A 21,610-nucleotide genomic window follows, 5' to 3' on the forward strand; every position below is an offset into this window, starting at 1 on the left:
CCCAGCACACAAAATGAACAATACCAGGTGACAAAACTCATTCACTGCTCTGAAGTGATGACAAATTCAGAAAGTCTCTCCTGGGGGTGGTCGCTCTGTTATCAGTCCCTCCGGCACTGGGAAAGGCTGCTGCCCAGAGTAGGCCCTGCTAGGCCACAAAGTGCGAGCTCTCAGTGTTTCCCTGGGTCCCAGTCCAGAGCAGGTTCGAACGGATCCAAGAAAAGGGAAAGAAAACCAGTCCAGGGAACACTTGGACTGCCTCAGCTAGCTAAACTAACTAAAAAGCAAAGGAGCACGGTGTTCTGCCCTGTCTGTGCCCAGACAACACAGTGGAGTTCTGTGTTCCAGCAGACTGTGGAGGAGTGAGTGCAGGCTGATAACAAAACTCCATGCTTCTTCTTCTCCCTGCCTTCGCTCTCAGAGCCTGTCTTGAAGGCCCAGAATATAATATCCAGCATAAACAGAACACACAATGAGGGATATGAGCATCATAACCTCACCCTAGGACACCCCTCCTCTAGATAAGGACTAAACTCTGTTTATGAAAATGTGTCTCAAAGAGCTGGTTTCAACCTTGGTTCCCAGGAAGAACCAAGATAGGAAAGGAGGCTTGGACTCCCAGCTTGGAGCCTCTGGAATCTGTTTTGTATTTCTGCCTATCAGGCTAGGGAAAAAAATACTGGAGCTAACTACAAATACAATAATAGGCTACAGAGCTACAAATATATGTTTAAAAAATACAGAGAATATATATTAAAAAAAAAGGGTAAAAAATCAGCTTGGCATCAGTAAAGCCTTTGACATGGTCCCCCATATCCTTCTCTCTAAATTGGAGAGATGGATTCAGTGGTTGGACTGTTAGGTGGATAAGGAATTGGTTGGACAGTTGCATCCAAAGAGTGGTGATCAATTGTTCAGAGTCCTGATGGACATCAGTGACAAGTGGTATCCTTCAGGGGTCTATATTGGGACCAGTGTTATTTAGTATCTTCATCAATGACAGACAAAGGGATTGAGTACACCCTCAGCAGAATTGCAGATGGCACCAAGATGAGTGGTGCAGTTGACACACCTGAAGGATGGGATGCCATCCAGAAGAACCTGGACAAGCTTGAGAACCAGGCCCATGAAAACCGCATAAGATTTAACAAGACCAAGTGCTGGTGCTGCACCTGGGTCCAGGTGAATCCTGGTGTTAATATAGACTGGGAGATTAACTGATCGAGAGCAGCCCTGCTGAGAAGGACTTGAGGGTGCTGGTGGGGATGAGAGACTGGACATGAGCTGGCAATGTGTGCTTGCAGCCCAGAAAGCCAATTGTGTCCTTGGGCTGCAGCAAAAGCAACGTGGCCAGAAAGTTGAGGGAGGTGATTCTGCCCTGTTATAAGTAAAAATGATCAAGCCGAATTAATAATTAATAAAATAGATTTTTATTTCGCGACTGAGATTCGGTCTTAGATAGCCACAATCAAAAGGGCAGTGCCGAGCCCGAGATCGGTGCTGGGTGAACACAGATCCGACCTCTACCGCATCGGATCCCCTCTGTTCACGAATGCTGTCTCTGTCCAGTCAGTTTTTATACAGTTTTTTTCGCCTGGGGCAGAGGTTCTCCTATTCTTCTCTTTGCTTCACATATTCATGGGTCTCCTTTTCTCTGTGCTGAGCTGGACAAAGCTGTTTCTGGGAACTGATGAATGCTGATGTTGAGTTTTGCGTTAGGGGAACCTGGTATTGAGATGCATGTTCCTGACAATGCTCCTGACGACTCTGACTATCTTGATCATAGATATCTCCCATGTATTCATCGCTGGGTGTCTCCTGGATGGTCCAGGAAAGGGCCCATCTCCACACAGAGCCACGCTTTTTCGTTTGTAAATGAGGTCTTTCTGCTTGCTGCCATCTGTGGTTTCGCAACCTTTCCCCGACTTGTGGTTTAAAACTTTAAGAATTTTTTTGTACAAGCACCATTTATTACATATATATTTTTTACATCAGCACGAATTATTCCATAACATATATTACAGTCCCACCCCTTCTATATAAACACATTAATTCGTGCTTCCTTTTTACCATTTTCTAACTAATTGTGAGCTTTTTGCCAAATTTGCACAGCTATTCTAGTTTCTAGATCCTATTTGTTTGGTGTTTTTCAGAGGAGAAGGGGACTCCCTTAGTCCTCTTTGGACTCTTCACTTTCATCCCATTCTCCTTGTGGTCCTCCCTGGTATATTCTATAAAAAATCCCATCTTCCCTTATCCATTCCTCAAACTTAGCCAGGGCTTCTGCTGCCTTACTGTTTACTTCTCCTTCTCCTAGTTTCATTATTTTAGACATTTTAGGGAGTTGACTCAATCCCTTGGGAGCACGTTCCAGGTCTATAGGCATAGCTGCTACCTGCATACCCTGTACCACTGAATGTATTAACCTAATAAAACATGGTATTAGGCAGGGTAGAAATATAACCCCGGCTACTGAGCATAATATGAAAAACACTACCTTCTTCCACCAAGCTCTGTCAAACAACTGATCCCACCAAGATGCCTGGAGGATGGAATTCCATTTCTGGACAGGGACATGCACTACCTTCTTAATCTCTGCCGCGAGGCCTCTGATGGTCTCCCCATAATCATCAATTTCTATACAACACTCGGATTAATTAAACTTCCTGCAGACTCCCCCCTCTTCAGCTAACAAGTAATCTAATGCTATCCGATTTTGGTACACAAAGGCTTGCATTTGGGAGTGTTGTCTGGATAGTAGCTCAAGGGCGTCTGAAGTATGATTTGATACGATCTCTACTACAGCCTGGAGCCTTATTAATCTGTTTAATAGATAGATTGGGGTCCTATACCCCCAACTCCTGTCTTGTGCCCATGTGGCAGGGCCATAATATTCTATAATCCTCTCTGCAGGCCATTCATCTTCGCCCCATGTCTGGCTGCCGCCTGCAATAGGGAGTTTTTTCTTTATTTCTCTCTTTGTTCTATCTAGAGTTTCGTACAGGGGTGCTCCTACTAGACTACTTTCAGACCTGGGTAATGTAAAGAAAACGGACTGGATCATTCCTAAAGTGCACAATCCCTTCCACTTTCGGGGTAACTCGCTATATGCTTTTTTCCCACATATACAATATATCCCATTAGGGGCCTTCCATCTAATTTTTGTGTTCTCTGGTTCATTCCAGTAACCCCTCATATTTTCCAGGGATTGGTAAGGGTTAGCTCCAGAGCCTTTGTTCCAACAAAGTTCAATTTTATCACTCCATTTGCAGTTTGTTCTCTTCTCGTGGCTCCAATACCCAGCAGGAGGTTCTGGTTGCCAGATCTTGCTTTTGTTACCTTAGTTTACTGCTAGGGTGGATATGCACAGGGTATATCCCACTATCTCAGTATATTCCTTTCCTTCTCTACTAATACAGATTGTTCCAATTATCCTTTGATCTAAAACCCATCCCTCAGGTCTCTGTATGGTTTTCGATATTTGAGCATTGTCCCACTTTAGAAGTTGCTCTGGAGTTAAACTCTCACCTTTCCACGGCCATTTTTCAGCTGACTTAAGCCCCCCGCAAATCCAACAATTTGACAATCCTAATTCAGTTGCTATTTCCTGTATCAGGTCTATTAATAAATTTCTGTCTGGAGCAGGCAATCCCCAATCACTGTACTGTTTTTCCAGCTGGTCATATTGTTCACTCAAGGTCTTTAACCTCTCCTGTTCCATCCTCCTTTTTCTCATTTCTGACTCTTGCCTTTTTAATTTTGGGCCACCTGTTTCACTTTGCTTTCTGAGTCTAATCCTTCATTATTTCTTGAAAAACAGAAAGTTTTATCGAATTGTAAACAGACCCTGTCATCGTCATCCCCCAGGAGGTCAAGTTTAAGCAGCTCATTGCTGAGGCCTACTCTATTTTCATATTTCAAATTTTTCCCCACCCAGTAGGTTTTTCCGCCCATCATACACATCTCTGAGTGCTGTCATAACAGAGTTTGTTAACTTGAAAATAGGCCACAAATATTGATTTCATTTTTCCCCCGATCCACACCGTGCGGTTACACTGATTACACGTAGGAACAGGTATCTGTTCCGTGTTCCTCTTATACCTTTTATGGGTGGGTATCTCTGACTGCCCATCCTTAGATTTTGCTCTTGGGATATAACATACTGTTTTTCCATCCAATTCGCATATTCCATATCAAGTGCCATTTAAGGTACAGTACCCGCTTCTCTTACCACTGCTGCAATCTTTTGGGGCTGGGTATGCTAAAGTTTCTGTCTCTCCTTGTCCCTCCAGGACAATCTGTAAGCATTGCCCACACTCATTATCAGGATGCTGTGTCTCAGTGCTGGGCAGATTTTCTAGGTGCAGACTAGTTGTCCTGCACACGACTAGGCTCAGGCCCATCAGGATTTCCCATAGGTGTATTCCTTTGCCTACGCCCACTGGGTTGCCACCAGCGGCGAGGTAAACCATCTTCTCGGCAGCAAGAATATTCTTCTGGGGTTCCATACCCCGACCGAGCCGCATACTGCCTTTTAGAAATGCCCCACCTAGATAGTTTGACTGCATCGACGCTGCAAGGTACTTTATTTAACCTCCGGTACGCACCTGTTAGGATTTGCGCTTTTGAGTCCAATTTTCCCCCTATCCCATTTTTAAACAAGTGATATCACTCTAAAGAGTCTAATTCTATTATGCCCAAAGCAGTAGCAAGCTCTAAGATACAGCTAGTCAGATACTGTTTGTCTTCCAGACACCTTGTACACAAGCCCTTAGGTCTATAACCCTTTTTACAATGCGCGACCCAGATCTCGTGACAATATTCGCACTTGAAATGGACAAATGGATAGCATTCACAACCAGTTACTGTACAACTTATCTGGTTGCTCTCGGTCATTTAGTTGGCTGGCGCAATTTTATCTTTAGGTCTCCAGGGGTTGAGGTAATTTTCCACTCAGGTGTCTCTTCCTGGTGCTCAATCCTCTTCACCCAAGATACGTGTGTCCAGCCTTTTTCCGCTGTCCGAATTGCTGTGTCTGTGTTTAAAAGGACAAGAAAAGGACCTTCCCAGTGAGGGGTGAGGGGGACTTCCCTCCAGGCTTTTATAAGTACTTTGTCTCCAGGTTGTATTTTATGTATAGCGAACCCTAAAGGGGTGCTCTGTGTTACTATCCCCTGCTTTCACAATTCCTGTAGGTTTTTATTTATCGCTATTAGATAGGGTTGTATTTGTCCATCTTCTATCTTAGGATGACCCACTGTCATTCCATGTTCATAGGGCATTCCATACAACATCTCAAAAGGTGATAGCCCTGTCTCAGAGTGAGGCATGGTCCTGATATTTAGTAAAGCTAAGGGGAGACATTTCAGCCAGAACATCTTAGTTTCCAGCATCAGTTTTGATAACTGAGCTTTTAACATCTGGTTCATTCTCTCAACCTGTCCTGAGCTTTGAGGATGCCATGGGGTATGGTATTCCCATCAGATCCCTACGGCCTCTGATAGTTGTTTAATGATTTTTTAGGTGAAGTGTGTCCCTTGGTCCGAATCTATGTAATTTACTATCCCATACTGGGGTATAATCTCCTCTAGTAGGATTTTTGACACTGTCTGGGCTGTAGCCCTAGAGCTTGGAAAGACCTCTACCCAGTGGGTTAGTTTATCGACGATCACCAATAAAAATTTATACCTCTCTACCTTGAGTAGTTCAGTAAAATCCACCTGGATCCTTTCGAAAGGACGGTACGCTATCGGACGACTTACCAATACTGCCTGCCGTGCCCTGGCCCGATTAACCTTCTGGCAGATCATGCATCCTTGCACCTTCTGCTTGGCTAATTCATAAATCCCCTTACATCCGAAGAACCTCAGGAATTGTTCTGCCAGGGCCTGTGCTCCCCAATGAGTCTGCTGATGTAATCTCTTCAAAATTTTCCGGGTATAGTCCTTAGATAGTAGTTCCCTCCCGTCTGGCAATTTCCACTTACCTTCTTCTAGCTTCCCCCCTATTTTCTCATATCCTTCAATTTCCTTCTGAGAAGGATGCGGGGGATACTCCTGGGTCTCACTCTCCTCGACTTCCAGAGTACTTACCTTCAATAAAGCTGCGCTTTTAGCCTCCTTGTCTGCCAAATTATTTCCTCGAGTTTGAAACCGCATTCCTGCTTGGTGTCCTTTCACGTGTACAATCGAAATCGCCTCTGGCTCCCTGATAGCTTTCAAGATTTGTCTTATCATTTCCTCATGAACCAGCCCTCATCCTCGAGTATTAATTAGCACTCTCTCTTCCCAAATTTTTCCAAAGGTGTGGACTACTCCAAATGCATATTTTGAATCTGTAAAAATTGTTCCTTTCTTTCCTTTTAATCTTCTTAAGGCCCTTAACACCGCATACAACTCACACGCCTGAGCTGACCAACTAGCACTCAGAGGTCCTGACTCTACTACTTCTCCCGTCCTGCTGTCTACAATCACATATTCTGACTTCCTTTTTCCCTCTACAACTCTCGCTGACCCGTCCACAAACCATTTCTCTCCTTCTTCTAATTCCTCTTCCTCCAAATCCGGCCTTATTTTTGTCTGCAGTTCCACCACCTCAGCACAATCATGAGTAGGCTCCCCTGAGGCGTCCCCAAATGGGAATTGAACTGGATTTTGTGCAGTAGTTGTTTCTAATTCTAAATCAGGTGAGTGGATCAATATGGCCTCATACTTCAAGAGTCTAGCATCTGTGAGCCATTTGTCTGCTTTCTGTTGTAATATGCTTCTTACACTATGAGGAGTATAAACTACCAATGGAGCCCCAAAAGTTACTTTCTTGGCTTCTTAGCTCCTGCCCAATCCTGTGTTAATACTCCACGGGCAGTATGACTACTGACATCCACAAATAACTGGAATGGTTTCTTCACATTGGGAAGGCTCAATACTGGAGCTGCTATAAGTGCTTCCTTTAACTCTTTGAATCCTTCCTTGTCCTATTCTGTCCACTTTAGCATGTCAGTAGTGAGTTTCTCATACAGGAACTTAACCTTTTCACTATACCCGTCAATCCACTGCCTGCAATATCCTAGAAGTCCCAGCAGCTGTCTAATCTCTCTTTTTGTCCATGGGGAGGGTAAAGCAACAATCCCTGCTACTCTTTCAGGGTCTAATTTCTTCTTCCCTTCTGTTAGCCAATGTCCTAGATATTTAACCTTGGGCTCAGTAAACTGCAGTTTTGACTTTGAGACCTTTAATCCTTTATCCCCTAAGAAATTTAGCAATGCTATGGTACTTGCCCTTACCTCTTCCTCTCTTGGGCCAGCTACCAATAGGCCATCCACATATTGTAATAATTTAGTCCCTTCTCTTGGCACTAATTGACTTAATAATTGTTCGAGAGCCTGACCAAACAGATTTTGTGAATCTACAAACCCCTGAGGCAAAGATGTCCACCTAAATTGCTGCTTTCTGCTTGTATCTGGGTCCTCCCATTGGAAAGCAAAATAGTCCCAGCTATCTTTAGCTAAGGGACAGGTCCAAAAAGCATCTTTCAAGGCTATCACACTATGCCAGATATCTTCAGGAGAGATATTATTCAACAAGGATTCGAGACTGTAGGAAATAGCATTTTAGTCCTCCTATTCACAGCTCTCAGGTCTTGTACTAATCTATAACTACCATCAGTCTTTTGTACTGCCAAGATAGGAGTGTCCCTTTTTTTATTAGTTCCTCTATCACAGGTTTCAATCCTCTCCTACCTTCCATAGGAATGGGATATTGTTTGATCCTAATAGGATCTTCTGGTCTCTCAATTTCAGTATGGATCGGTTCCATCTCTATCCTTCCAGCTTCCCCTTTGGTATACCAGACCGTAGGATCAATTTTATCCTCGTCCTCTGTGGTCAGTCTATATAGACTTATGTTAAGCTGGGATTGCTGCACGATTAGACTTACTTCCAGAGCTACCATTAAGTCTCTTCCTAGCAGATTATAATCTGCTTCTTCAACTAGTAGTATATTCCCTAAGCAAAACTTAGTTTCTGATTCTATTTCTACATTTTTAATAACAGGTACTTTGAAGGGTTGCCCCTTTGCTCCAATTACCATCATAGTATCCTTGCTTTTTGTGCATCCCGGTGGCAACCGCTGAACAGTACTCCATTCAGCTCCTGAATCTACTAAGAATACCAGTTCTTGCTTTTGGGGTCCTATTTTTAGATTTATCAAGGGCTCTCTGGATGTTCTGGACCCTAAATTAAAAAGCCCCTGACACCTCTAATCTTCCTGGAAGATTTTCTCATCTTTCATCCTCTTATGGCACTCTCTCTTAAAATGCACTTTCTTTTTGCAATAGAAGCACTCCCGTGTTGTAAAATGCAGGCAAACCCAATGGGAAGAATGATGATGTCCAACTCCATTTCAGAAGGCTGAATGATTTCTTTATTATAACTATGCTATAATACATTCATATACTATATAAAGGAGGATACTAAAACTACATGCTACTTTCTCTAACTACCATATCTAACTACTAACAACTCGTGACCCTGTTCGCCAGAGTCCAGACACAGGTGGATCAGATTGGCCACCAGACTCAAACAATTCTCACCAGAATCCAATCAAGCAATCACCCCAGGTAAACAATTCTCCAAGCACATTCCACATAGGAAAAACAAGGAGCAGAAATAGAACTTGTTTTCTCTTTCTTTCTTTCTCTCTGTGCACCTTTATGAAAAATCCTGAGAGAGAGAGAAATGTGCTTGCCACACTCCGGGATATTTTTCTGACTGTTTGAATACTTCTTCTGAGAGGGGTTCTGTCTCCTCTGAGGTTGGTGGTTCTGTGTTGATTTTGCAGGGTTTTGGGCCAGTTCCTGTTTCTGGCCTTCCCTAACCAACACCTTTGCTTGGGCTTTCTGCTTCTCTTCATCCCTCCTCATGTAAACTCTCTGTGTTTCACTAAGTAAGTCCTGCAATCCTTTCTCCTGCCAATTTTCAATTTTCTCAAGTTTCTTTCGTATATCTTCCCAAGATTTTGCTACAAATTGTGTTTTTGCAGGATCTCCCTGATTGTGGAATCGGGATCTGTTCCTGAATACATTTGCAGGCTTCTTCTCAGCCTTTCTAACCACTCGGAGGGTGTTTCATCCTTCCCCTGGCATTCCCCTAGTACTTTGCTAATGTTCTGTCCCTTTGGTACCGCCTTCTGCACGCTTCGTATTACCATATTCCTTCATTCTGTCATTTTCTGTCTGCCTTCCTCTGTCTGGGCGTTCCATGTTGGTCTCTGGTCGGGCCATCTCTCTTCTCCCTGCCCTCCCTGGGGGTTTCTACGTTCCCAATCTCATATCGCGGTTTGCCTTATCATTTCTCGTTCCTTGATGTTGAACAATGACCTCAGTATAGCAGTAATATCATCATACGAGTAAATGCTAATTCCCAGGAATTCATCCAGTCTATCTGCTACTCCTAACGGGTCGTCCAGCAGCCTTCCCATTTCCTTCTTAAAGGCTCTTACGTCCCCGCTATTAATTGGTATGTTTACATACCCAATGACTCTCGGGGTGGTTGGCACTTCTCTTAAGGGGAGGAGATTATGCTTATCTTCCTCGCTCCCACTATCATCATGATTTACCTTTCTTGTTTTGTGCCGTGTCCTGCTGGCTAGGGGAGAACCGGTTTCCCTGGTGGGAAGGGTTTTCCCTCTGTTTTCTGCCGCCTGTGGTGGGGGTGGGGGCTGGGAATACCCCGAAGCCTGCCCTGGTAAGAGCGGGACATCTGGAGGCTGTATAAGAAGCGGGGGTGCCTGTGCTTGTATGGTTTGGTGTGGAGGACAAAGGGGCCTGAGCTTGCACAGGCTGAGATGGGGGGGTTAGATACGGGGGCGGGAGGTTATCTAAAGGTTCCCATGCTTTGCTCTGGGTCACAGTACCCTTGTAAGTTTTGATTGGGAATAACCCTGTGCTAGCGTATTCCCATAATCTGGCACAGTCCCTTTCTTCTTCATCCCGCGAATTCTTACCATACACGTGGTCATGTAACGCTTGGCAAGTCCATCTTTCAAAGGTGCCAAACACAGGCCAAACTAGATGTTTTCTGATTTCCTTGCCTCCCCAGATTTCTACGCAGTAATGAATCATTTTCTCCTTAGATTTTCTCCTCCATTCGGGACAATCCTCCCAATATTCTAACATCCACCCCAACGGGCTGTGTCTCGGAATCTCAGGTAAACCATTTTCTCGTTCCTTCACGGATTTCTCTTGAGTTTTTCCCTGAGCTTTGCTTTTTCTCTGTCCCATCTTTCTTAAAAGTGTAATAAACTACTTCACTAGTGTCTCCTTACCGTAAATCTGCACTGAGTTCCAAAAAGGATCAAAAAAAAGAATTCTAACCAGTACCGTACTTATGCCTGATTTTTTCAAAGTTACCAGCCTACTAGCCTCACAGCAAACCGATCTGTGGGTTTTTTGGCTGGTAATGAGCTCTTGATTATTTCTCCTCTTTTCCTTCCCGGACTTACCAAGTCCTGGATCAAAAATGTTTACCAGTTCCCAAACACTATAGAACGTACCCTCCCTTTCTGATCCTCCTCGTGACCGACCCCCAAACTCCCCAAGTTTCATGCTTGACACATGAAAATGAGTTTTACTACGTTGCGTTTGCTTCCCCCTTGACCGACCACTTCCCTCACGGGAGAGTGGAACTGCAATCTTGGGGTCCACACTCTCTCCGTGATAATATCACATCTTACACACGCGCTCGATCACACCTCACTCAACCACGTGATACTCATGGTTCTTTTTCCCGCATGGGTTCTTCGTGCACGTAGAATTGTATGAGTGAAAAAAATGTGCCGTGGCTCCAGAGACCCCTCCTGGGTCTGTCCGATTTGCCTGAGAGTTCTGAGCCTGTTTTTATCCCCTCTTTGATTGTGGCTCTGGCTCTTAGTTCGAGATATGATTGGTTCCACGGGGTTTCCCGATCCCGTCAGACCACTGAAATCAGCAGGGCACAGTCTGAATGGTGGAGGGGGCCCCTGGACCCCTAAATCGGATCATGTCGAGGTCACCAAGATTGTTATAAGTAAAAATGATCAAGCCGAATTAATAATTAATAAAATAGATTTTTATTTCGCGACCGAGATTCGGTCTTAGATAGCCACAATCAAAAGGGCAGTGCCGAGCCCGAGATCGGTGCTGGGTGAACACAGATCCGACCTCTACCGCATCGGATCCCCTCTGTTCACGAATGCTGTCTCTGTCCAGTCAGTTTTTATACAGTTTTTTTCGCCTGGGGCAGAGGTTCTCCTATTCTTCTCTTTGCTTCACATATTCATGGGTCTCCTTTTCTCTGTGCTGAGCTGGACAAAGCTGTTTCTGGGAACTGATGAATGCTGATGTTGAGTTTTGCGTTAGGGGAACCTGGTATTGAGATGCATGTTCCTGACAATGCTCCTGACGACTCTGACTATCTTGATCGTAGATATCTCCCGTGTATTCATCGCTGGGTGTCTCCTGGATGTGATTTACTAAAATATGAATATTGATCTAATATCGATATTCAACTGAGACGGACAAAAAACTCTAACAGTTTAAAGTTAGAAAGTGTATGTTTATTGCAACGGCTCTGCAGTACGTGGGATAATTCCCTAATGCGCACTGCGAAAATCACAGGTATTACAAAGCCCTTTTATTTACAGAAGTCTTGAATACACAAAATATGAATGTATATTCATATCCCTGTCACTTCCTCTGCTCCGCTTCGTATGCTAATTGGCAAAAAGGCTATTAAGCATGCGTAGTTTTGTTCCCTGAAATGAGTCGGGGGTCTGCAGCGGCTACCTGCCATGACCTCAAGCAGTTGAGAAGCACTGGCTAGCACTGCCTGTGTAAGGCCGGGTGGCCGCCATGTGTGTGCGGGCACTCCAGGGTAATGGCGTCTGCCTCCCTGGTAATGCTGAGTGCTGCGGCGTGGGTTACACAGCTTTGGTGGCTTCGAACGCTGAGAGGAGATGAAGGGATGAGAGAAGGACACTTTGTTTGTGAGCCCTAAGAACTTTTATTTCCCCGTGCGTGGTCGGAACAAAATGCTCTCAGAGCAATGCAATGCAAAATGCCGGAGAACAAAGAACGACAACAGATTAAGTAGGGGGTGGGCAGACAGGGGTGGAAACCTGGCTCGCCCAATGGGGACAAACGATAGAGAAATTACATCAACTATAACAACCAATGGTAACATAACAGAGGTGGGTACAGCGTTCTGGGACAAATAGGAAGGCTAAGGTGAGGTGATTGATGCAGAACTTTCATGAAGAAGCTGGGGGTGGTTACAAGATTGACACTCAACAGGGAGTGACAACCCCTGACTGACAGAACCAAATAAGGAGAAAACAGGGAGAGGTGAAAAGATTGACAGGTAACTGTGAATCTGAGTGGCAGGAACGTTCGGGGTAAACAACTTGGAGCAAACCACTGTGAGGGGAAAACAGGGGAGTACAAGGAACAAACCTAACTGACATTAATAAAACCCCTAGCTAAATCAACCCAACCTAAAACAGGGGTCCATTTTGGGGAGGGGTCTCCAAAATGAAGAAGTAAAATAAGTCTTCCTCGTTCTGACCTTTCTACCTTTTCAATGCATATGTGACAAATGAATCCTTGTATTTTTCCTGTGTTCAATGGATTTCTCAAGTATGGGAAGTCTGCAACTGTTTTTGTGTCCCTGAAATCTGTTTATCATATTCTGTTTTTCATGATAAGCACAGCTACCCAAACATAAAGTTGAGAAGCAATGAGTTACTAGATCCTGGATATCTTATCTAAGATCTAGCTACTGTTAACTATGAGCAAAGCCTATTTATCTACTTCCGCTAACTCAGCAACATCTAATTTAACTATCATCTTAACTTTCCTAAAATTCTTAATTCTTCAAAATTACTGTCTCAGATGGTCCAGGAAAGGGCCCATCTCCGCACAGAGCCACGCTTTTTCATTTGTAAATGAGGTCTTTCTGCTTGCTGCCATCGGTGGTTTCACAACCTTTCCCCAGCTGTGGCTTGTGGTTTAAAACTTTAAGAATTTTTTTGTACAAGCACCATTTATTACATATATATATTTTACATAAGCACGAATTATTCCATAACATATATTACAGCCCCTTTACTCCACTCTAGTGAGATATGAGGTAACAGACAAAAGGCCTTAAACAGGGTTACTTACTGCACAGTATAAACTAAAAGAACTACTGGATTACATAAAACAGTGCATGACATAAAGGTACCTATATTATAGCTAGCAAAGAAATAGTATAGATTAGGAGTCAATGTAACTTACTACTGAATTGACAATACTGTACACAGAGTCCTTTCACTCAGCTGCCAGGAGAGTAACCCAAAACTCACGGTAGGAGAAAATAGTAGGAGATGGGACTTCCCAGTGGTGGTGAATTCTTCCCACAGCGACTGCAGCCTGTCTCTGTTCTGGTCCGGAGAGAGAGCTCGGAGCTGAGCCCAGCCCCTTACCCCCAGCCAAAATCTCATGGTATCTCTGCCCTTCCCAAGAGAAAAACCCCTGGCTAAGGGGCTGCATCCAGCTGCACCCCTTCCCCCCACCTTGGACACTTCTTTTGTCTCTCTTAAGTACCGGTCATTAATATCTCTTAGCAACAAATGGGAGAAAATTCCCTGAGAGAAAAAGAAAAAAAAGAAACCGTCCTAACCTCCCACAAAGATTAACTGGTTAATGAAGCCCAAATGTTTAATAGTTGGAAAGAATTGTGTAAAATTGCTGCTGGTCCTTTGACTTTTCTACTCCCTTCACAAATCCTTTCACAAATTGTAGTTCTATTTTAGCTTTTACTTCTTTTTTCATAATAACACTGTACATATTGCTATCCAATTTAAAATTTCACTCTGCTGAACTAACTGAATGTCTTAAAATACAAATGAGCACAGAATTTCAAGCTTCAGACAAAGAATTTCAGTGAATTTGAAATCAAAGCAAAGCATTTATAGGACTCCTGTATATAGGACCCCCTTGGCTGACATTTTTTTGTCATGTTTACAGTTTTGTTATAGATGGATAATGAGATGATTGGCTCTCACAATTAAGGGATGAATATTGTGTGAATATGAAGAGAAGCTTTATTGATATATAGTTATGTTATTGTAATTTGTTGTTTAGATGTCCTCTGTTCTTCCCATAGTTCCTCTTTCCTCCCTTTGTATGGTTGCCATCAGACAGCTTTGGTTATCTAAGACAGGTAGAAAGAAGGCGTGTGTACATGTGCCCCTTGCATGGGGCAGTAGAGAATGGAAAAGCTTGTTGCTGGGGGAAGGCACGGCATGACAACACCTGACCCTCCAATCAAGTTGCAAGAAAGCAGTCTCCACCAATAAATGGCAAAGAGTTGACTAACAGACTTTGGGAGGGGCCAGGGTTGGCTGATGCACACCCCCCCCCCCCGGGGTATAAAAGGCAAATCATCCATCTCAAAGAGGAGCCATGTGCTAGGCAGCCACGAGGGAGGGTCCCAGGCCTGTTTTTCTTTATTTAGTCCTTTTGTTGTATTTTTGTTAAGGTTTAATAAAGCTTTTAAAAATTTTAGAGTGAGCAGTCATTTCTCACAGTTTTGTAATGGACACAGTTGTTGTGGTTTAACCCCAGCCAGCAACTAAGCACCACACAGCTGTTCATTCACTCCTCCCTCTCTGCAGTGGGATGGGGAAGAGAATTGGGAAAAATGGTTTGACAGTTGGACTTGATAATTGTTGAGGTTGACGGTTGGATTTGATGATCTTAAAGGTCTTTTTCAACCTTTATGATTCTATGATTCAGTGATTTTATGAATAGTAAACCTCATGGGTTGAGATAAAGAAAGTTTACTAAGATAAAAAAGGAAGAGAAAAAATAGAATATACAAAACAAATTATGCAAAATGCAATGGCTCACCACTTGCTGACTGATGCCCAGCCCATCCCTGAGCTGTGATTCCAGCCCCCTGGCAAACTTCTCCCAGTTTATATGCTGAGCATGACATCATAGAATGTTAAGGGCTGGGAAGAGGGGCCTTAAAGATCATCTAGTCCTAAGTCCCCTGCCATGGGCAGGGACACCACCCACTAGATCAGGTTGCTCAAGGCCTTATCCAACCTGGCCTTGGACACTGCCAGGTTTGGGGCATCTACAACCTCCCTGGGCAACCTGTTCCAGTGCCTCACCACCCTTACAGTAAAGAATTTCTTTCTTATGTCTAACCTAAATTTCTCTTTCAATTTGTACCCATTACTCCTTGTCCTATCACTACAGTTCCTGATGAAGAGTCCCTCTCCAGCTTCCCTGTAGGTCCCTTCAGGTACTGGAAGGTTACTATGAGGCCTTCACACAACCTTCTCTTCTCCAGGTTGAATAGCCTCAACTTTCTCAGCCTGTGTTTGTAGGGGAGGTGCTCCTGTCCTCCTATCAACTTAATGACCTTCCTTCTGGACTTGCTCCAACAGTTCCATGTCATTCTTATGTTGAGGGCACCAGAACTGTACTCAGTACTCCAGATGGGGTCTCACAAGAGATGAGTAGAGGGGGAGAATCACCTCCTTCAACCTGCTGCCAATTCTCCTTTTGATGCAGCCCAGGATGTGGTTGGCTTCCTGGGCTGTGAGCTCACACATGGAATATCCTTTTTGTCAGTTTGGGTCAGATGTCCTGGCTGTGCCCCCTCCTAGCTTCTTGTGCACCCCCAGCCCTCTTGCTGGCTGGAGAAGCTGAGAAATCCTTGACTTAGTATAAGCACCACATAGCAACAACTAAAACATCAGTGTGTTATCAACATTATTCTCATCCTAAATCCAAAACACAGCACTGTATCAACTTCTAGGAAGAAAATGACTTCTATTCCAGCTGAAGACAGTATACAAAATAAATGTCATATAAATAAAAATCCAGCTTTGACTGGAGGATTTTAAAAGTTAAAACAGTTTTTTAAATTACTGTATAATATATTAATACTTGAATGAGATCTTCCTCTCATATCTTCAATTTTTGTCATACTTTTCTCCACCCATCTTCAGATGGGGCTAAAACCATTTTCTGTTAAGTTTAATGAATACTTATTTTAACAGTGAGTCCAAGTTAATTACTCAGTACGTTGACATATGAAATGTTATTTTGTATAGATGCGGGGTTTTTTTTGCCAGTCTTGTTAAATTTGGTTATAGCAACTGTACACTCTTCTCTACAATGATGCTTCCCTCACTTAATTCAAATAAATAACTACTACTTCTTTTATTTTCTTTTCCTGAAGTCGAACAACTTATCCTTACACGGAAACCCAGATGTATAGCCAAAACACTGGGGGAAATTACTTCGAAGGAAGTTCTGCACAGGCAACTACAGTGGTCTCCTCTCATAGTATGGTGGGCACCGGAGGGATTCAGATGGGTGTTGCAGGAGGACAGCTCATTAGCAACTCAGGAGGGACCTATCTGATTGGAAATTCAATGGAAAATTCTGGTCATTCAGTGACTCATACAACACGGGCCTCCCCAGCTACAGTAAGTACTTCAGAACTATGTTAACTATGTTAAATCTTTGGGGATATTTCTTAATCACTATGATGTTCTGTCATGCTGACATGTTTCTGTAGCAAAAAGCATATTATGTTGGCAGAATCAGTAATACATGACTTTGTCTTGCAAATATTTACATTTAGTTTAACTCTGTACATGTAAATAATATAGTGCTGTCATGGTTTAATCCCAGCTGGCAACTAAGCACCATACAGAGAATAAGAAAAATAAAAAGGAGAAAACTCGTAGGTTGACATAAAAACAGTTTATTAATTTTAAAATGGAAACAATAGTGATAATATTGATAGGAATTAAAAAAATATAAGGAAAAGAAAAAATATCAGAGAATGCAAATAAAATCCAAGAAAGACAAGTGATGCAAATGAAAGCAATTGCTCACCAACCGACTGAGCCAGTCCAGCTGCCCAATCAGTCTCCAAGCAGTGGCCCCCCTGCCAGTGTCTCCCCTAGTTTTATTGCTGAACGTGACATCATATGGTATGGAATATCCCTTTGGTCAGTTAGGGTTAGCTGTCCCAGCTGTGTTCCCTCCCAGCTATTTGTCTACCCCCAGCCTACTCACTGGTGGGGCAGTGTGAGAAGCAGAAAAGGCCTTGACTCTGTGTAAGCGCTGCTCAGCAATAACTAAAACATCCCTGTGTTATCAACACTGTTTTCAGCACAAATCCAAAACACAGCCCCATACCAGCTACTGTGAAGAAAATTAACTCTATCCCAGCCAAAACCAGTGCAGTTCACTGGGGATGCTTGTACGCATAAGAATGTGGATGAGACTGAAAATCTTGCTACAAGCTCCTTTCAGGTAGTTGTAGAGGTCTTCCCTGAGCAGCCTCTTCTCCAGGCTAAACAACCCCAGCTCCTTCAGCCCCGCTCCTCATATGACTTACTCTCCAGACCCTTCACCAGCTTCCTCGTCCTCCTTGTCCTTCCTCAATGTCTTTCTTGTCGTAAGGGGCCCAAAACCAATCACAGTATGGGCAGGGACATCTTACACTAGATCTGGTTGCTCAAAGACCTGATCATTCTGACCTTGAACACTCCCAGGTATGGAGCATCCACAACTTCTCTGTGCAATCTGTTTCAGTGTCTCACCACCCTCATTGTAAACACTTTCTTATGTCTAATCAAAACCTACCCTCTTTCAGTGTTCACCCCTTGTCCTACTGCTACAGGCCCTACTATAAATTTTGTCCCTGTCTTTCTTATAAGGTCTCTAAGTATTGAAAGACTACCTAGAGCCTTCTCTTCTCCAGGCTGAAAATCCCCAACTCTCTCAGTCTTTCCTCATAGGAGAGGTGTTCCAGCCCTCAAATCATCTTTGTGTCCTTCCTCTGGAACCACTCTAACAAGTTTTTCTTGTGCTGGGCACCTCAGAGCTGAATGCAGTACTCTAAGTGGGGTCTCACAGGAGCGAAATAGGGAAGGAGAATTACCTCATTTGACCTTCTGGCCATGCTTCTTTTCATTCAACCCAGGATGTGATTGTCTTTCGGTGCTGCAAATGCACATTGCCAGCTCATGGCCAGTTCTTCGTCCACCAGTGCATCCCCAAGTCCTTCTCCGCAGAGCTGCCCTCAATCTGTTCATTCCCTAGTCTGTATTGATACCAGGGATTGCTCTGACCCAGGTGCAGTACTTTGCACTTGTCCCTGGGGAACTTAATGAGATTTGCATGGGCCCACTCCTCAAGCCTGTCAAGATCCCTCTGGATGCTACATAGCAAACCAACTGAATCACTCAGTTTGGTGTAATCTGGAATCTTGCTGAGGGTTCACTCAATCCCACTGTGTGTTACATTGATGAAGATATTAAACAGTATTGATCCCAGTATGAACCTCAGAGAGACACCACTAGTCACTGGACTAGTCCATTTGGACATGGAGCCATTGACTGTAACTCTTCAGACGTGGCCATCCAGACAGTCTCTTATCTATCTAACAGTCCATTGATCAAACCCATATCTCTCCAATTTAGTGGCCAAAATGTTTTGGGGGACCATTTCAAAGGCCTTACAGAAGTCCAGGTAGATGACATCCATAACTCTTCCCTTTTCCACTGATGCAGTCACTCTATTGCAGAAGACCACTAGATTAGTCAGACATAATTTGCCTTTGGTGAAGTCATGTTGGCTGTGTCTCTAATTGCTGTGTCTCTAATCACCTCCTTGTTTTCCACGTTTTGACATATGCAGAATCATGGAATGGGTAAGTTGGAAGGGACCACTGGAGGTTGACTTGTCCAACCTATCTGCTCAAGCAAGGGCCCTAGAATACATTATTTAGGATTGTATCCAGACAGTTCTTGAATATCTCCAGGGAAGGAGACTCCACAATCTCTCTGGGCAACCTGTTCCAATGCTCAGTCACCTGCACAGTAAAGTTCTTCCTAATGTTCAGTTGGAACTTCCTGTGTTCCAGTTTCTGCTTGTTGATTCTCATCTTATTGCTCAGCACCGCCAAGCAGAGTCTGGCCCCATCCTCTTGGCACCCTCCTTTTAGATACTTATATACATTGGTAAGATCACCACAGTCATCTCTTCTCCAAGCTGAACAGGCCCAGCTTCCTGAGCATTTACTCATAAGTAAGTTGCTCCAGTCCTCTAATCATCTTTATAGCCCTCCACCAGACTTGGTCGAGGATCTCCATGTCTCTCTTGTACTGAGGAGCCCAGAACTGGACACAGCACTCCAGGTGAGGCCTCACCAGGGCTGAGTAGAGGGGCAGGATCACCTCCCTCCACCTGCTGGCAATGTTCTTCCCAATGCACCCCAGGATACCATTTGCCTTCTTGGCCACAAGGGCACTGCTAGCTCATGGGCAGCTTGATGTCCACCAGGATCCCCAGGTCCTTCTCTGCACAGCTGCTTTCCATCAGGTCACCCCCAGCCTATACTGGTGCCTGGGGTTATTCCTTACCAGGTGCAAGACTGTGCACTTGCCTTTGTTGAATTTCAGACAGTTCTTTTCTGCTCATCTCTTCAATCTGTTGAGATCCTTCTGAATGGCAGCATAGCACTCTGGAGTATCTGCTGCTCCTCACAGTTTTGTATGGTCTGCAAACCTGCAGTGAAGGCACTCTATCCCTTCATCCAAGTTATTGATGAATAAGCTAAATAATACTGGACTCAATACTTTTCAGGACAATGCATTTCATGATCTTACCAGGCTGGAGGTGAGGCTGACTGGTCGGTTGTTTCCAGGGTTCCCCTTTTCACCTTTTTTAAAAATGGGTACAATATTTCCTTTTTTCCTGTCACCAGGGTCGTTTCCTGACTGCCATGACAAATATAATGCAGAATGACTTGGCAACTGTATCAGCCAATTCCCTCAGGATCCTGGCATGCATCTTGTTGGGTCCCATGGACTTGTGTGCACTCAGGTTCCTCTGGTGGCCATGAACTGATCTTCTCCTATGATAGGAGGGACTTCTTTCCTCCAGTTACTGTCTTGAGGTTCAGGGCTTTAGATATGTGGGAAGAGAGATTTTCATTGAAATCTGAGGCAAAAAGAAATGTTGAGTACCTAAGCCTTTTCCATGTCAGTTGTCACCAGTTCTCCTGTGCTATTTATCAGGCTGGAGAAGAGAATACATTTTCTTTAATCTTTCCTTTCTGGCCAATGTACCTGTAGAAGCCCTTCTCATTCTTCTCATCCCTTGCCAAATTCAGTACCAGCTGTGACTTAGCTTTCCTGATTCCATCCCTACACATTTGGGCAGCATCCCTATATTGTTTCCATGTTCCCATGTCCCTGTTTCCACAGCCTGTGCATTTCCTTCTGGTACTTCAGGTTTGACCAGGAGGTCCTTACTAGGCCATTCTGGTTTCCTGCCTTCCTTGCCTGATCTCCTGCATGTGGGAATCAAGAGCTCTTGTGCTCTAAGAATAATGTCCTTGAAGAGCTGCCGACTCTGTTCAGCTCCTTTATCCCTGAGGACAGTTTCCCAGGGAGTCCCATCCACTAATTCCTTAAACAACTGAAATTTTGCTCTCTTAAAATTCAAAGTCCTGACTCTACTCTTCACCTGGCCCATATCCCTCAAGATTGTGAATTCCACCAGGGCAGGATCACTGCAGCAAGGGTTGCCACCAGTCTTGAGAACTCTAATTAGTTCTTGACATCTTTAATTAATTTAAGGCTCTTGATATATAGGGTTAAACTCATACAAGCAATAGTCAATTGAAACCTAAACAGTTCAGCATAAACTGTGACATCAAACACATGCTGCTTTAAATTTACTAGAAGATTTAAATAAGCCAGGCAAACTAGAGCAACACACCAGTTAAATTTTTTCTTGTTTTTTACCTGGTACATTTCACTTTTAATCCTAATTCTACCTGCACCATCATAATATTCTTTTTCATACTTGTATAGACAATTTAAGAGATCACAATAATATGTAGCCAGATCTGCTTCTTAATGTAATACTCATCAAGTGTATTCAAATATTTTGAATTAATCTTGGATAATTTTCACATGAAGACAAATGAACCAGGCATGGGCTTTGTATAACCTCTGACACTTTTGCAATATCAAGATTTAGTTCTGTTTCACTGCTTACAATAACTTCATTTTGTTTTATTCACTGCCACTAATAAAAAAATTGCATTTTTGTAACTAGCCAATAGTTGTAACATTGATAAGATTTTAGCTCTTCCTGATAATTCTATTAATACATTGTAGCAATTTGAAATGATATCACATGTATCCTACTTGAATGATGAGTCTGGGTGGGTTACTGATGGTTAATGTCAGAGGACTAGCAGCTACAGCAAAGACGAATTAGAAAATTATCTCCCCTATGAATAATAGAATTTAAATCACCCTGCACTTTTTACTATATGTAAATATTTTAAGGATTGTTCTGATAAAATTTGCATTATAATATCAATGTTTCCTAATGTCAAAACTTTCAAAATGTGTATTTAGTTATTAAATTAAAAAATGTATTATGCTTGTCAGCCTGGAAGGAACTCCCATCTATTAGTTGTTTTTTCTCACAAGCATTAGGGTTGATCTGCAATCACTGTTATTCATCAGTCATCACT

General features: G+C 43.4%; 1 protein-coding gene across 1 annotated transcript in view; it reads left to right on the forward strand.

Moving 5' to 3' along the window:
- The window catches only part of LOC128822748 (transcription factor RFX3-like), a 190,687-nt gene that overhangs the window by 67,712 nt on the left and 101,365 nt on the right, over window positions 1-21,610 (forward strand). Inside the window, exon 4 of the mRNA XM_054004557.1 lies at window positions 16,277-16,526. Within this exon, the coding sequence (XP_053860532.1) occupies window positions 16,277-16,526 (250 nt within the window). The remainder of the gene's footprint in view (window positions 1-16,276; window positions 16,527-21,610) is intronic.

Source organism: Vidua macroura (assembly GCF_024509145.1).
Source record: "Vidua macroura isolate BioBank_ID:100142 chromosome W unlocalized genomic scaffold, ASM2450914v1 whyW_random_scaffold_48, whole genome shotgun sequence".
Taxonomy (NCBI): Eukaryota; Metazoa; Chordata; class Aves; order Passeriformes; family Viduidae; genus Vidua; species Vidua macroura.